The following is a 15,973-nucleotide window of genomic DNA, read 5'->3' as shown; positions in this document are numbered from 1 at the left end:
TCTCCCCCACCTGCAGGCTACTACTCCTTTTTATCTCTCCACTACCTTTCCTCTTTCTTTCCACAGAACACTTTAAAGGCTGTACAAGTATTTAACTTCTCACTGGTACAGCTCACTGTATTCTTTTAATATATGTTAATATATGTTTAATATATGACAAGAAGGTATCAGATCCATTGACAGAACATCCTATTGAATGTTTGTCACATTAGCACCACAGAACCTGCAGGAAGCAGAACTTTCTGCTAAAGCAGATATGACAGGCTGTTCACTTTCTCTCACTGGAAAGCAAATCCAGAGGTTATGATTTTCTTCTGGAAGAATAAATCCATAGGCAACACCTGCAAGGAACCAAAAAGGACAACCTCCTCAAATGCCTACCTAACAAATTATATTTTAACCAAACAGTAACAAAATCTGAGAGAAAGAGCCAAAGTCACAGTGGAGCATGAGAAGTAGAACATAGGCATAACTTTTTTGCATTCCTATGGAAAACGTACCTTTCTTTAAAGGGAACTAATGAAAAGTCTTTTCCTTAGAGACTAACATGACTTCAGGGAACTAAATCTTTATATATTTGCTTTGCACAGGAATTTGTTATCCCATGTTTCAATACTTGAATACAGCGTTCCTGGATCGATTGTTTGCCAGCTATTCAATTAGATTAAAACATTTAAGAAGAAATTGATTTTTCTCTTTCTTAGCTACAAGCAAAGATCTTAGTTGAGGGGCATTTTTCATCCACTAGATTTATGCTCTTCAACAAGTCTTTCATATACCCTTGGCTTATACAGAGCCAGCTTCTTTTTCTTTTTTTAATTTCAAGGTATGACAGCTCCTTAAAATAAAGGAAATTGATTCCACATTACCCTATTAATATGGAACTAAAAGTTGTCTCATGTCTATTTAAGGACTTTTATAAAAAACAAATATCACAACAATTATGAAGATATATTTTCATCTTTATTAATTGTATTTTATGATGTTCTGCTTATATGAAAGACTGTCTTTAATTCTAAAGAGGCAACAAATCTTCATTTGTTGCAATGTTACCTTACCTGATTTTTATTCTAGTATTTTTTCTAAATACTGTGATCTAGATTTTTCCTAAAAGAATAAACGTTCATCCTGATAGAGATTTAAAAATAAATCCGGTTAAAGACATCACAGCAAAAACTTGACTAGTGCATACCTAGACTAGGATGATTCTCCTAGTTATGACCCACCATAATTTTAAAAGTATCATAGAGTAAGAGCTGTTTGGTTTTCTTTACTCTTCTTCTGTAAAATAATTAAGAGGCTTAAGACCTATCAACTTGAGATGCATCACATGAGAAAGGAACAGTGACCATTTTTTTTGTCTGAGAAACAGGAAGTTTTTCTAAGGTCAAGCATCTCCCTGTTCATCTGCTATGATACATGAACATCTTCAATGTACATACTGGTTTTAACATACTAAAATTCATTTTTCAATCAGTCCCAACACTTGGCAAGTCTGAAAATCATTACTTAAAAATAAGGATTTTTTATTCAATAGAGACCTTTAAAAAACCCAAGGCCTTTATTTGAGAGAACTTTCCTTTTTAATAGCAAATAATTGCTTCATTTTTTTTAATAGCCAAAATCACCAAGAACACTGAGTATCAGACTTCTCTAGAAATAGAACATAGCTATGAAATCAGAAGATCTGTAAGAGATGAAGGACATGCTTTACAAAGGTAGAGACTTGTACACAGGTACACAATCTGTGTGTTTAAAATGGACATAAAGAAGACTTATCACCTGGATAAGTCTTAAAATAACTAGGAGGAATTTTCTAAGCAAATTCAGAACAGTCTTTGTTCATCAACTGCAAAACTGAACACATAGTTTCACATGCACTTATACACACCCCATTACAAATAAGTTTTATTTTATCTTTATTTTAACTGTAAGCCTTAAGAATAGAATGTAATGTTTTACTGCAGTTTCTCACTATGAGTTTCCACAGTTCTAAAACAAACGGCCTGGAAACACAAATACTCACCACTGAGCTGTTCCATGAAGCATACATTGCCATTGGTGTTAAAAGCCAAAGTGTCAGGAGTGATGCAGAGTGTCTGGAAGATTGCAGAATGGGCAATGCTCTTCAAAGAATGGCAACACTCCAGGCAAATTGCCCAAATATCTTGCTCAGTAAGACAGCTCTCCCGCAGTGACAAAATATCAGCAAGGGACACATTCTCCTGCCAAGATACGAATTAATAAATCACCCTGGATTTCATGACACTACTTTCTGTATCATAGATTACATTTGACACAACTGGCTACAAGTAATGTTTCCAGCAAGTTCTCAGACTTTCCAGGACACTGATTAACACTCCATGCAACACCAAGTGCATGACTTTGCTCTTAACACAGAGGTGTTTTAAGAAGCACAGTTACCCTGAACAAAGATACCATAGTACGCCAATGTAAAAAAAAAAAAAAAAAAAAAAAAAAAAAAAAAAAAAAAAAAAAAAAAAAAAAAGAAAAAAAAGGTACTATGGGAGATATGTAAGTTACATAAACACTGCATCAAAGGAAACAGACCACTTGGAGGTAAAAGCAGAGAGACTAAATGAAAACATTTTGTTTCACCCATGCCTTTCAAGCCCTCCCAGGTGTCTTTATATAAACTACTTAAAAATTCTCTTCACAGCACTTCTCCCTACCATTTGTGATCTGGGAAAAAGTACTCTTTAGATTAGCCTGTCTTAAGAATAATGCTGTTGTGAAGTTTAGTGATGTACACCATTTAACAAACATTGAAAAGCCAAATATGCCATGGGAAAAGTGTTTTTATACTTAAAACCAAACACTTTGGTTGTCCTAGGCCTCCCCATTACATCCAGAGATTTTTGTGATCAAAACAGCTCAGGGACTTCAGTTTCTAAGTTGTTGTCCTAATCTGTAGTCAACTTGCATTGACCTTATTATCACAGTAAGGCTATGAGTCCAGTCCCAAACAAATGTGTTTCTAATGTGGCTTTCCTGGTCAGGAATGTTCAGAAACATTGCTTGTCTCAAAACCTCTCTATGGATATTTCCGGAATACAAACCCAGTACATTACTCACAGCTACAGAAGTTAAAGTTTTCATGAACTTTAAGGAATGAGGAAAAAACCCCAAACCCAGAAAACATCAATCCATCTCTGAGGAAAAATAAGGTAACAATAATTGAAGGTAACCTACAGAAGTTACTTTGTAACAGAGCTATGATTACTATTAATTACACAGTGATATTAAATATGCCCTGAATGGAGATGTAGATACACATTGCTTAGCTCAGAGAAAAAAGAAAGTACGCCATTCATCAGCAAAAGAGGATGCAATATATCTTACAGCTCAGAAATCAGCTGTGGTTTAAACCTTTAATCTCTTGGAGAATAATTATAAATTTCTTTACCTACTCCAGCATTGGAGAATATCAATGATATCTGGATTACCATATAAAGAAGGGGTTAACAGTTTATTAACATGTCTTTCAGAGAATTAAGCACTCCTTTCATAATATCCTTCATATAAGAACCAAACCTCAGTCCAAAAGTGTATTGTGCTTTTTAGTCTAAAGTATAATGGTTAATAAATAAATATGAGGCAGGAAATAAAGCACACTCGCTGCTATTTGGAAAACTTAACTTCTCTTTTCAATGGTCTTATTTTTCATAGACACAGCCTAGACACAGATTGATTTACTAATGGCAGCACTACCACAGTGCCTTCTAGCACTGATCATGGTCTCATCAAATGCAGTCCTACATAATAATGAACAGCAAAAGATCTCGGCACAAAATCTTGTTTTCTCTGTACTGCACTCAGTACAACTGTGTAATGCTGCCATCAGAGTTTGAGGGTGGATAAGGAGGCTTTGCACATCTCCACAGGGAAGCTGTCCCAAGCATGAAGAGTAGCACAGAGGTTCCTGTATATGCAAACAAAAGCATGGCAAGAAACTCACCTACAAACATTAGGCTTTGAAAGCGACCAAACTGAGTGGTGGGATGAGGATAGGCTTGGAAAGAAGAGACTCAGTGCTTATTCTATCGTGAGCAAAAAGAGTTTAAAAAAATAGAAGCTCTATGATCAAAACAATTGACTAGTAATTTTTAACTCTCCTAGAATCCTCCAGCTAGGTGACATGATGACATTTGCCAAAACAGAGAAATAAAAGAATGCTTCACTAATCAAGATGCAAAACTATGAGTTTCATAGTATACTTCATCTCTGTATGGACAAAAGAGGCTCAATTTACAGTTTACATGAAAAAATTAAACCTGCAATCTTTAAGACAACCTCAATATCACATTCCAGTCACAATAAGGACTTGATAGAACTTTTGACTTAAGCTTTGAGGCTGAACTCCACTGCAGATAATAATTATCAGCAATGATATCTACAGCACAAAGCTACAAAACATCTTTGTCTTGTGGTTATTTGGGAAGTAAACAAAAGGTAATAATCTAGTATCAGATAAGCTTAATTTATCTTCCTTCCCAGGGATGAGAAAGTTATGTCATAGAGAAAAAGAAAGACAAAGGAAAAAGAAAAAATGTCCCATAAATGTTCCATGGCTTCTATCAGCAGCGGATGGCCAGGTGAAGATAAAACTAACATTAAAAAAACAGAAAGCAAAATACCATCACCACCATATTGCAGGCCTTTAAATTCTCAGTGCTCCAAGGCAGCAAGTTACTTACTTCACAGAAACCACGTGTTTCCCAAACGATCACACTTCCTTGACATTAGTTATTAAAGCTGCTGTTACAGCTAAGCAAGGCCTTCGTAGAGAATGAAGCATTGAAAACACTGAGACTTGCATTTGACTACTTGTATCCCCAAAGCAACACAGTCCAAAAGTTATCACTGTGGAAAAAAACATCCTTTTAACACTGTAACACAGGAGGTTCTGGCAAGCTGAAGCTTCTGGTGAACAACTGCTTCAGTACTTTGGACCACTGGAAGTTGCTTCATTCAAATGTGGTAAATATCAGACATGCTGATATCTCTTTTCTGTCTCTTTCACCCAAAGACACTTGTGTCTGGTTTTAATATGAAAGTGCCTGGTTTTAACATTACAAAAAGTAAATCATGCTAAACTGCTCACTTTAGTTTTCAGTTTTCCCTTATACCTTCTTCAGCAAGTACAGAACAGTTCAGCAGCATATAATTAAGAGAGAGTAGGATAAAAAAAATTAATTTGCCACAGACTATTAAAATTTTTAAAATCAAATATTAAGGAGTATGAAATTAATAAAGTTCTAGTAAATATAGGAAAACGAAACACACCCTCATCCTTAGCATTTTCTATTCTTCAGCTTTGGCAGATCCTGCTTCACATATTGGCAAAAAACACCTGCATCAGATTCCAACATCATTCTTCATACTTTGTACAACGATGAGAAGAGCAGACTCCACTAAATGACTAAGCAGCTCAGAGTTCAGTACAACAGCACTTACAGCCTTCTGACACCTTTTTGCCATAACAATTCACACAAACTCCAAAACAATCTACTCCGGAATCACAGAAAATGTGGCAAATGCCATCCATCACATTCATCACATCTGAAGAAAACCCTGGGTTGCTTTAGTAAGCTTTCTGAGTACTCTTCAATGCAGCTCTTTTTATTAACTTATCTAATCACCAGGTGATAGATCACACTCATTCTCCCAAGAAAAATACTGAAACTCTCTATGTTTCTGTAATAACTAAATAGATGGGACTTGTAAGGACCCACAATCGAAGCATACATTGAGCAGGTATGAAAAATGGGCCCGTTCCTTCTTGTACAGAAAGGTTGACCCTTAGCCTTCTCCATTCTGAGAAAATACTCTAAGTATTTAAGCCAATGTTTAAAAAATAAGGCCATTACCACCTTCCTCCGAGATTTTGCAAGAGCCAGTCTGAGAGGGCCTACAGCACTGAACACTACAGACGGTGGAAGAGCCAAACTGCCACGCCATTGGGTGACTTAGTAAAGCTAAAAGGGATTCTGCATTTTCAAACTTGCATTTAACTCCTGATTCAGCACGGATTCTTGACACAGCAAGTTAGAAAGTTTGCAAGATTTCGTTCAGGGAACAAGCACCAAAGCTTTACTCAAAAAAGGAAAAAATTTCCAGACGTTTTGTCCCAACATTCACGAGGGGGTAAGAAACACTATACATGAAAAGATATAAAGATGAGCAAGAGCAACAAAAAGCAAGGGCAAAACCTATAAGAGAGCCAGACAAATGTGATGACAAGAACTGGGTTTAGCTACAAGTTACTTGGCATAACAACTGAACAAACAGATTTAACAGTTTGATATTTTTGGTTTTCATTTCCCAGTGTCAAAGGCCTTTTAGCACAGGTCAGCAATATACGCCTGTACAAAAAAAGTGGTTGGCAGCTTCGGGAAACCGTTCAGCCCATGTAAATTTCCCTTGATCGGGTGCGACAAGGACACGGACTGGCCGACTGCAGCATTAACCCACGGCTACGACAGCAGTGACGAGACACCCCGCACTCGAGGACCATGACTTTGCTGTTGTGTGAAGGCGCACGGGGACGGGCTGAGGCCAAGCTGGCGGCCGGGACCGCGGGGCAGGAGCAGCGAGGAGCCGGCAGAGCACACACGCCGGGCACACACGCCGGGCTCACACGCCGGGCACACACGCCGGGCACACACGCCGGGCACACACGCCGGGCTCACATGCCGGGCACACACGCCGGGCACACACGCCGGGCTCACACGCAGAGCGGGCGGCGCTGCGGCCGCGGCCCGGCCGCTCCCGGGGCCCGGTGCGCCCCCGGCCCGGCCTCAGCACAGGTGAGCGCATGGGCGGCGGCTCCATCCCCGCACCTGCCTCACTCACCTCATCCTCCAACAGCGTCGGCAGAGGCTCAAAGTCGTAGCAGTTCACCTCCTCCTCCTCCTCCTCATAAAACACGTCCTCTGCAGCGCCAAGAGTCTCCATCCCGCCCGGCCAGGGAGCAAAGGCTTCACCTCCGCAGCCTCCCTGCGCGCTCGGAGCACGGCCCTCGGCCCCCGCCGCGGCTCATCCCCACACCCGCCTGCGGGCTGCCCCCGGCGGCGACCCCCGCGGCGCCGCCCGCCCGCTTTAACCCGCTCCCGTCCCCTGCCGGGCCCGGCCCGGGGCGCCCCCGCCCCTCGGCTCAGGCCCCGGCCCGGGGCAGCGCTGCCATGGCAACGGCCGCCGCCGCCTCGCCCGCGCGGCCTCACTGCGGCGGCTCCCGCCCTCCTGCGGCGCCGCCCGCCCCCGCCCGCCCCGGGAGTCACCGGGAGCCACCGGGAGCCGCCGGGAGCCACCGGGAGTCACCGGGAGTCACCGGGGGCCGGCTGCGCTCCGGGCCGTGTGCCCCGCGGCCCCCGCTCGCCGCCGTGGCGCGGCGGTGCCGCGGCCCTGCGCGCTGAGGAGCGCGCCCGCCGCAGTGCGAGCTGCGGCCGCCGGGGCCCCGCGGGAGCCGGGGACGGTCCCCTCTCGGCTGCGCGCTGCGGGCGAACGGGAGCGGCGGGAGGGAGGGCTGGTGTCGGGCGAGAGGGTCCCTGGTGCCCGAGGTGGGACCGGCGCTGTGCCGGGCGCTGCTGCCGCCGCCGATGATCCCCCCGCCTGCTCCAGCCCTCGGGCTCGCGTTACCGCTGGATTCACTGGATAAACCGGTGTTTGGAATTAGGACAGGTGGCCAAGTATTTGCAAGCTCGTGGCATAACTCTTGACGCAGTTCGAACCATAACAACCACAAACAAAACCAAGGCGCTGTCACCCGCTTTGAGTTCATTGGCCCCGGCCCATTTTTTGCCATCCAGAGGCCTTAGGGTGCCTCTAGAAACTTCATTAGGACTTCCCTTGAAATAGAAGGTTAACGATCAAGGGTTCCTTCAAAACTACCAGCCGCATAAGCCAGTTTTTGATTCAAGTAAACCCCATTGGAAAGCTGAGATTGTTTTGAGTGCACAGGCTGTAGCCTGGGAACGGGAATCGGCCTTGGATACTGGACAAGTAACCCCTGAGCAGGCGTCTCTTGGTTTTACTTTAAGCCACATCACCATCTTTTATCTCCGTTGTAAAAACATGGTGGATAGAGAGAATAGACTCTTTCCTCCTGTAATTAAATTTTAGAGCTACTGGAAAATAATGGTGCCAATGTCATTATTCCGTTTTCCTTTATAATTCTGTGTCAAAATGAAGTATGTTAATTAATTAATCTGTGCATAGTACATCAAGCAAAGCAAGAGTTGGTTTTTTGTATGTAGTATTCTATGGAAAAGATTAATACTCTATTAAAATATACATTAACAAACACTGTGAAGCAAACAAAGGTATGTTGATTAACTGCCCCATAAAAGTCATCCTGCAGTTGTAAGATTTCTCCCACTTAAATGTTATTTGGATACATTTCACAGTCATTCCTCAGTCACATGAAAAAAGCCAAACTCGGACAGATTGCAGTCTTTTATACACATGCTGTCTTCTTACTAACATTTTTGAACTAAATTGATATAAACAATATATATACTTAAAATTTGATAACCCAGGCTTTTGTGAACAAGTGTTGAAGCATGGAAAACAATGAGTGCCTGATACTTCTGAAAAAAAAAAAAAAAAAAAAAAAATTCCGGCATGAATCCAGTAACAGTCATTATAAAATGCTCCTTAAACAGTATTTTACCAGCATATTTGGCAAAATATTTTCCTCAGGCAGCACAATCTACTCAAGAAGAACCCCAGAATTCTGGACTTTTGTGGGCTGTACTCAAGTGCATTATTAAAAAAACCCAAACAAACCCCAAAAAAACCCAACAAAACCAAATCAAACCAAAGCAAAAAACCAACCAATCATCCGGCACAAAAACAAACAAACAAAACCCCAAAACCAACCAAACAAAACCCAAAAAAACCCCCAAACAAACCCGGAAAAGTTTCTCTGGTGCCTAAATCAGGCCTAACATCTACACTCACCGTCAATATATCTTAGATGGTACTCTATTGCAATCACCGCTTGAGGATTCGAAATATTTCTGAAAAAAGATAAATCTGTGGAAGCTGCACAGAAATTCACCTGCTACTTTTGAAAGGATCAATATTTTTTGTTAACTAAGAAATTCCATTTCTAGAAATTGAGTGGTAGGGCTATTCCCTGCAAGGTTAGCAGGCTCAGGTTCAGACATCTACTCTGTTATTTGGACCTGCATTATCTGTTTATTCACTGAATCTAGGCTCAGGTGGATTTTGTCAGAGTACGTACCTGACTGACTGTCTCCAAGTGATTCAGGATGCCTCAGACCTATCTCGTGGTTGCTCTGGTTAACTTATTTGCTCTACTGAATAAATATTTGTATGAAGTAGAATATGTAGAAAATGGAAAAAAAAATTAAACAAACACAGCATTGCTTTGTAAACAAAAACTTGTAGTCGACGTAGCCCTATTACAAATGTCATGATGGGGAGGACAGAATTGTCTCTGGAACTGACATAGTTTGGTATATTTTTTCCAGAAAAATTGCTATGCTAAACTTTTGCTCTCATCAATAATAGTGTTGTTTTGGTTTCCTCACAGCTGAGGCAACTGCCAGAAAAAGCATTGCAACTTGTTTGATACATTCATGTGGCGATCCTCAGGTTAGGATATTCATTCTTATTAACTTCTGCAATTAGTCATGGCCCACGGGAATTGTTGGAGGATATGCAACACTACGCAGTTCAGCATTATAAAAAACCCCTCATGTAGGTGAAGCTGTCAGTTTTCCTGCAGTCATATTTTCCATTCTTTTTTCAATGATATTGCTTAAAGAAGTGTAAGTTCCTAGGAGGTCTTTAGTAGGCATTTTTTGAAAGGCATTTCAATGGATATGTCTGTGGAAATTTACTTCTGAATCTGAGGTTGACTGAATATGCAGGTGAGTATCATATTAAACACAAATATATAGAAGATAATCAGGTTCTCATAAATTAGAAGTCTCAAAAGGCAGAAATAAAAACATTACTTTGCCCTAGTAATAGTCTATAGCTGGGAAAGAAATAAGAAATTTTAGCATAGGTTAAATGAATATACTGTGATTCAAATTGTTTTGTTAAAGGATATTTGGGACAGGTTTTACTGTGAAAGTACCAGAGAGGGGTTTCACTTACCTGTGATCAGTTTTTGAGTATGAACTGAGATCTCTTTAGCAACAATTACACCAGGAATCACAATTATTAGAGATTTTGACTCTTAATACTAGATTAGAGATGGAAAGCTAAACAAAGGAAACTCCAGATATAGCGTAGATATTATACATGAGAAAATTCTTGACCAAAAAGTCATTAAATCAACATGAATCTTTGTGGTTTAGACTGTATGATCACAGACAATGCAGAGGGAATAGATCAAATACACCTGATTTTAGTCCTCCCCTGTTTTAGCATGCTCCCCTTAAGCTGTATCAAATGTTTTGGAAATGCATTAGAGTTAGGGAAGTTTGTAGTTTTCACGTAAGGAGCATTTGCAGTGAAGCAGCTGACTTGATTTCTGTCTCTGACAGCAGTTGATAGCAGATGTCTAGAGAAGAGTGAAGGAGCGAGGTAGTAACATACGATGTCCCCAGAGCCTCCAGAGCACAGCAGTTCAGATAGTCCCTGAGGCAGTGGTGGTGTCTTCTGGTTCAAGAGACACTGGATTATTTTTCGTTAATGAATTTGTTCATTCACGTTTTGAGTCTGAATGGGTTTACTATCTACCATATCCTATTACAAAATTCCTCCGCCGACCCACACAGAAAGTAAATTCTTTGTTTCATTTGAGCCCCCTAACTTCTTGTACTTTAAAAGGTGGTGGATGGATTCTTTATTTGTTGTCTTTCTAACATTTATGATACCGTAGAGTTTTCATATCTCCCCTAAATTCATCTTTTCATGTTGAAAGGCCCTGGTGTAGTTGTTAATTTACTATTCCATAACCTCGATCATGCTTTAACATTTTGCAGTATTTTTTCTAATTGTGTCACTATGTAATTAAAAAATTGGGAGGGAGGGAGGGAGGAAAGAAGGAAGGAAGGAAGGAAGGATTTTTTGCAAATATATGAATGACCTGCAAAATAAAAGGAAGTACTTCTTTTAACCGTGATTTATTGATTTAGTTATGACCTGCATGCCTTTTACTTCGAGGCAGCTCCATTCATGGGATATAAAAATTAATTCAGTGGGCACTGGTCATAGAGAATGCATTCCTGAGAATTCAGGAACTGACTGCCAGCACCCCTGTCTCTGCAACAGAGTCTAAATACAGGCTACATGAGAAAGGAAATTGCATGGGGTACTACTGTTATGCCACTTTGAGACACTGGAGATGTCTTTCATGTTCTTTTGTAGGTTTTTCCTTTTCATTAAAGCACTTTGGTTATTCTTTTTAATAGATTATATAATCATAATTGACTATTATAATTTGGAGTACCAGACTTGTAGATGAAAGGTACACATTTGTTACACTATAATTAGATTGTACATTCTCCTTTTAAGAGTTTTCGTTTAATGGCAATTTGCCTGAAGGTTCTCATTTTAATTTAGTTTGGGTGAAACTGAGGGAACTGAAGGATTGCTGTATCAAGAATTGGGGGTTTTGTGTGTGTGATTTGTATCCTTTTCAATTGTTTAGGTTTTGTTAATCAGAGATCTCTTTATTGCCATGGGTTTTAATACTTTCACAGTCTATGAAACTACCATTCTTCCTGTGGCAGTTATTCGGATTTCAGGACTGAGACAAGCTTTCTGCCAGTTGCCAACTGCTGCTGCCTTTGTGGCAGCAGTGAGAAAGCATTGCAATAAAAAGCAAATTGTGTCACTGCTACTGAAAAAATGAAAGAATTCAAAGGTAAGGAGCTACAATTTTTAAACCAGCCCCATTACTGCTATGACTCATAGAGGAACGTAACTCTACTTCCCTGAAGTGGTAGGTTAGTTTGTATTCCAGGTACTTCAGAATCTTACAAAGGCAATAGGGCTGAGTAAGCCATGCATTCATGAAGATGATCAGAAAATTACATGCATAGACTGCTTACTCATATGGAAGGGAAACTCATATGGAGGCCACTCTTTTCATGGAATTGAGTGGTAGAAGACTTAACTTCAGAGTCATGAAGCACAGTCTTCAGTCATTATAGACACTTGTAATATCATCCTTTTCAAAGAAATAATCAAACTCCCCCTGCTCCTACATGTTAGGAACTTTTAGATTTCCAGCCTTTACTTACATTCATTCACTTTTGCCCCAAAATTGTCTTTTATTTTCTAATCTCAGTTCTATTTCCTTACCAATTACCACTTTATACATCTGTTCTGTTGCCTTTGACTTTGTTTTCATCTTTTCCTAACGGTGCACTTTCATAAATCCCCATTCTAGACATGATTGCTTTTCTACTACACTACACTTCTGTTGTATTTATAATACTGATAAAACTTAATTTCATAATTTCCTCAGGTGCTTAGGAGATGTGATCTTTCCCTCTTCTATCTCTTCCCTTGATGTATTTTTTTTAGGTATGTGCCTTTTTTAATCTTCAGAATTTCTCACATGTCCACTCTCTAAAGACTTTGATTTCACTGCATCTTTGAATAGTACTTTCATTTGTTTTCATATGAAAGATGATAAAAGGATTCTTGACCCTTCTCCTCCTCAGGACATCTTTCAGCCATCTAATACATTTCCAAATGAACTGCAGCAGCCTCTACAATTCCTGTGTTCTTTTCACATGAACTCTACTAGGTGGCACTCCAGGCATAGATAGCTCCCATCAGAAGCTACTTTAGAAAAATGTGCTTTGCATTAAGGCATCTCCACTTTGTCATTCTTTAAATAACCTATGCTGTTGCAGCTGGATATTACCCTCCTCTACCAGCTGAAGTGCAGAGGTAGACAGCAGAAGTAAAGAACATAATTTGGCCCAAATTGAAGTCAAAGCAAAACTGTCATGACATAATTTCCTTTGAAGAGAACTCATTGATATGGAAGATCAAAGACTGGAATTGTTTTTATTTGTATGCAAATGGGCAAATAATCTAGTAATCATCCCATATGAAAGCATACATTTTATTTTCCACCACTGGCAAACTAGGAGGTATATGTCCAAAGTGAATCTGATGCTAAGTCTGATATTTGGGAATTTTCAAGTGGTTGTCTCATTAATTCAATTAGATTATTAGGTTTGTCATAGGCAGTACCTATCCAGAAATATACATGTGTGTGTTTACACACATGGAAAGACTGATAATGGGATTCTTCCTAATGTTATCACTCTGAAGTGTTATATGACATCCTTTATCTCAGGATCTTACAATAAGCTTGTATTGCAGTGTAGAGTCCATTTCACTTGTTTCACATGGTAAAATGAGGCATCAGGAAAATAACTTGCAGCATTACTCAGGAGTCTCATACCAAATAGAAATTTAAGCCATGAACCTGAAAAGCCAAATTTATACAGCAATTGCAGAACATTCTGCAATTGATTCTGAACTGCTTTAGTTTTGACATCATAATAATAGTCTTCATAACACAATATTGTCTTTATAACACCTCTTGGTTCCCTTGCCCTTTTAATTAATTTTAGTGGTGGTCATTTGAAAATACAAGAAAAAGTTGCACAGAAGATAATTTTAAAAGAAAGCGTGCATAATAAAGTCTAATATGGTGCCTGTGGCAATTTCACACTGGAAAATAAGATATAGTGTAGTACCAACCATCTTTCACAGAAACATCTCATAATGATTAACAAAGACTTAGATTCATATGAAAGAAACACAAGAATTAACTAAGTGCATGCCACATTCTAACCCTGAGATTGCTTGTATTTTTGACATTGGCTATTTCTTTAAGCTTTCCTCCGGAGATTTATGAGATCATTATCAGCTGCTCATAAGGGAAAGGAGAGCATTAACAGGACAAAGTAGTCCCCCATCTATGGGGCAGTGAATCAAACTGAATTGTTTAAATTCTTCTTGAAGTTAATAAGCCAGCAGAAAAAGCCCATCCTGAAAATCTGATGTCTCCAAAACAATCACTTGGTGTCCCCAACAGCTGATACGCAATCCACGAGTGTCTCCTTTCCACAAAGACATGACCTTGGTTGTCCTGGGAGTCTTTCTCAATAAATCATAAAGACAAACTAGAACATAGGTAACACTTTCTACTAGGGACAGAGGTAATATACAGTATTTACAATTTAATCTTTTTGATTTGCTGTGACTACTTGTTTCCAGTGAGGATTTAGCTACTGTGTTTCACACTTGGGTCAATGCAGTTCTTTCTTTCTGACCCTGAATTGGAACGACATTAAGAAATTCCACCTGTGCAAGATAAACCAACGCAAATCTCCTGAGAGCATACCAAGTACTGTTCTCCATATTCCTTACAGGCCCTCCAAAATGAAAGAATTGCTAATCCAGCAACCTGTTCTCCATTCTTACCCTAGGAAAAAAAAACCTGCTCTCCATGGAAGCCCAGGGCTGCAGCACTTCACTGTGGAGCACTCAGGAGCTGAGATCAGACTGTTCTTGGCAGAGAGCCCAATGTTATGCTACTTTGTGCCAGAGCTGATTAGAATGAGTCTGATCCCAATCAATTTCAGATCACAATGCTGAACGCAATCTTTCTGCCGAGCTCTTCAATAGGTAACAAAGATAGTCAGAGAAACTTTCAAAGGTACAGATCATCCAATAAGGTCACTTGACCTCAGAAGAGGAGAGGTTTTTTACATACAAACTGAGGCAAATCTCATACAAGGTATCAGAAAATGTTTGTTGAAGAACACAGCAGGAGCCATACAGATGCTATTAAAAATGCAAATTTAATTTCCAAAATAGTTCCAGAGAGACTTTTGTTTTTCACATAGCCACAACTGAAGAGGAAAAGGGCATTTGCTAAGGGTGACCTCTGCTAAGATAGCTTTCAAATGCTGTGAGTAGGGTATGCTCCTGGCAGATGGAAGAAGTAGTCCTTTATGCAGGCCTGCTTTGGGTTTGAACCCTGATGCCACATACAGCTGAATGCCCTTTTTGCTTTCTGAAATAAAACTCCAACGCTTCTATTTCCAGTCACCCTAAATTAAGACTTTTTTCTAACTTCTCAAGTCAGCTACTGTAGTAAAAAAAAAAAATTTTTACTACCAAATCTCAATTTTGTGGCTGTTGCCTAGATAATTTGCTGATGGATACATTATCAATATCTATGTGTTGTCCCACTGGGGATCCCTTTATACTGGGAGATGCTCCTCTGAGGAGAAGCAGCTGATATGCAGAATGTAGCCGTGAAATTTATAAATACAACCAGAAAACATAGTTGAGACTGAATTTTGTAAAGTGCCTATGCAGATTAGCAGCAGGAAAGAAGATTTTACCAGAAGAGCTTCTCTTACCAAGAGATCTCATCAGGATAAAGGAGAAAATATCCCCCCAAACTTCAGATGATACAGGCTCTAAAGGATTGATATGCACTCTGTTTTACATGACTGTAGATTTTTAGACTTTTTAAGAACTAATTCCAGGGCAGAGGTGATTGATTTGCAAATACTCTTAAACACATGATCATTAGCTGTATATTAGTGGAGCTCAAAATAGAGTTTAATGAGCCAGGAAGAAAGATAAATTGCTGAGTTCAGCTAAAAGACTATAGTAGCTACAGCAAGTATGTGTTTGAAACATTTGTCATTAATTAGGTATCGTCAGTTACCTCTTGGATGAAGGCAAAACCATCTTGGGCATCATAAAATCCATGAACTGCAGTCTATGTCTCCAGAATTTGATAATCCAAATTAATCAAGTGGGCAAAACTCTCTTCCAAACCATTAGAGCTATTGATTTACTTGAATCTATAACATGTTATTAAATTTTCATTTTTAGTAAAGATGGTTGATTTATATTAAGGAGAAAAAAAGAGAAAGATTGTGTATAGCAAGCAGTTAGGTAGAAGAATATCCAATAAAGT

The 15,973-nt window shown here is 39.7% G+C and overlaps 1 protein-coding gene across 1 annotated transcript in view; it reads right to left on the bottom strand.

The window, feature by feature from the left end:
* KNDC1 (kinase non-catalytic C-lobe domain containing 1) overlaps positions 1-7,089 on the bottom strand; it is a 55,253-nt gene extending 48,164 nt beyond the window's left edge. Inside the window, exons 1-2 of the mRNA XM_066323791.1 lie at positions 6,877-7,089; positions 2,027-2,225 (exon numbers count right to left, since the gene is read on the bottom strand). Coding sequence (XP_066179888.1) covers positions 2,027-2,225; positions 6,877-6,978 — 301 coding nt within the window. The 5' untranslated portion in view covers positions 6,979-7,089. The remainder of the gene's footprint in view (positions 1-2,026; positions 2,226-6,876) is intronic.
* Between the last annotated feature and the right edge of the window lie 8,884 nt (positions 7,090-15,973).

Source organism: Sylvia atricapilla, chromosome 8, assembly GCF_009819655.1.
Source record: "Sylvia atricapilla isolate bSylAtr1 chromosome 8, bSylAtr1.pri, whole genome shotgun sequence".
Classification (NCBI taxonomy): Eukaryota; Metazoa; Chordata; class Aves; order Passeriformes; family Sylviidae; genus Sylvia; species Sylvia atricapilla.
This window is presented reverse-complemented; position numbering and strand designations above follow the sequence as displayed.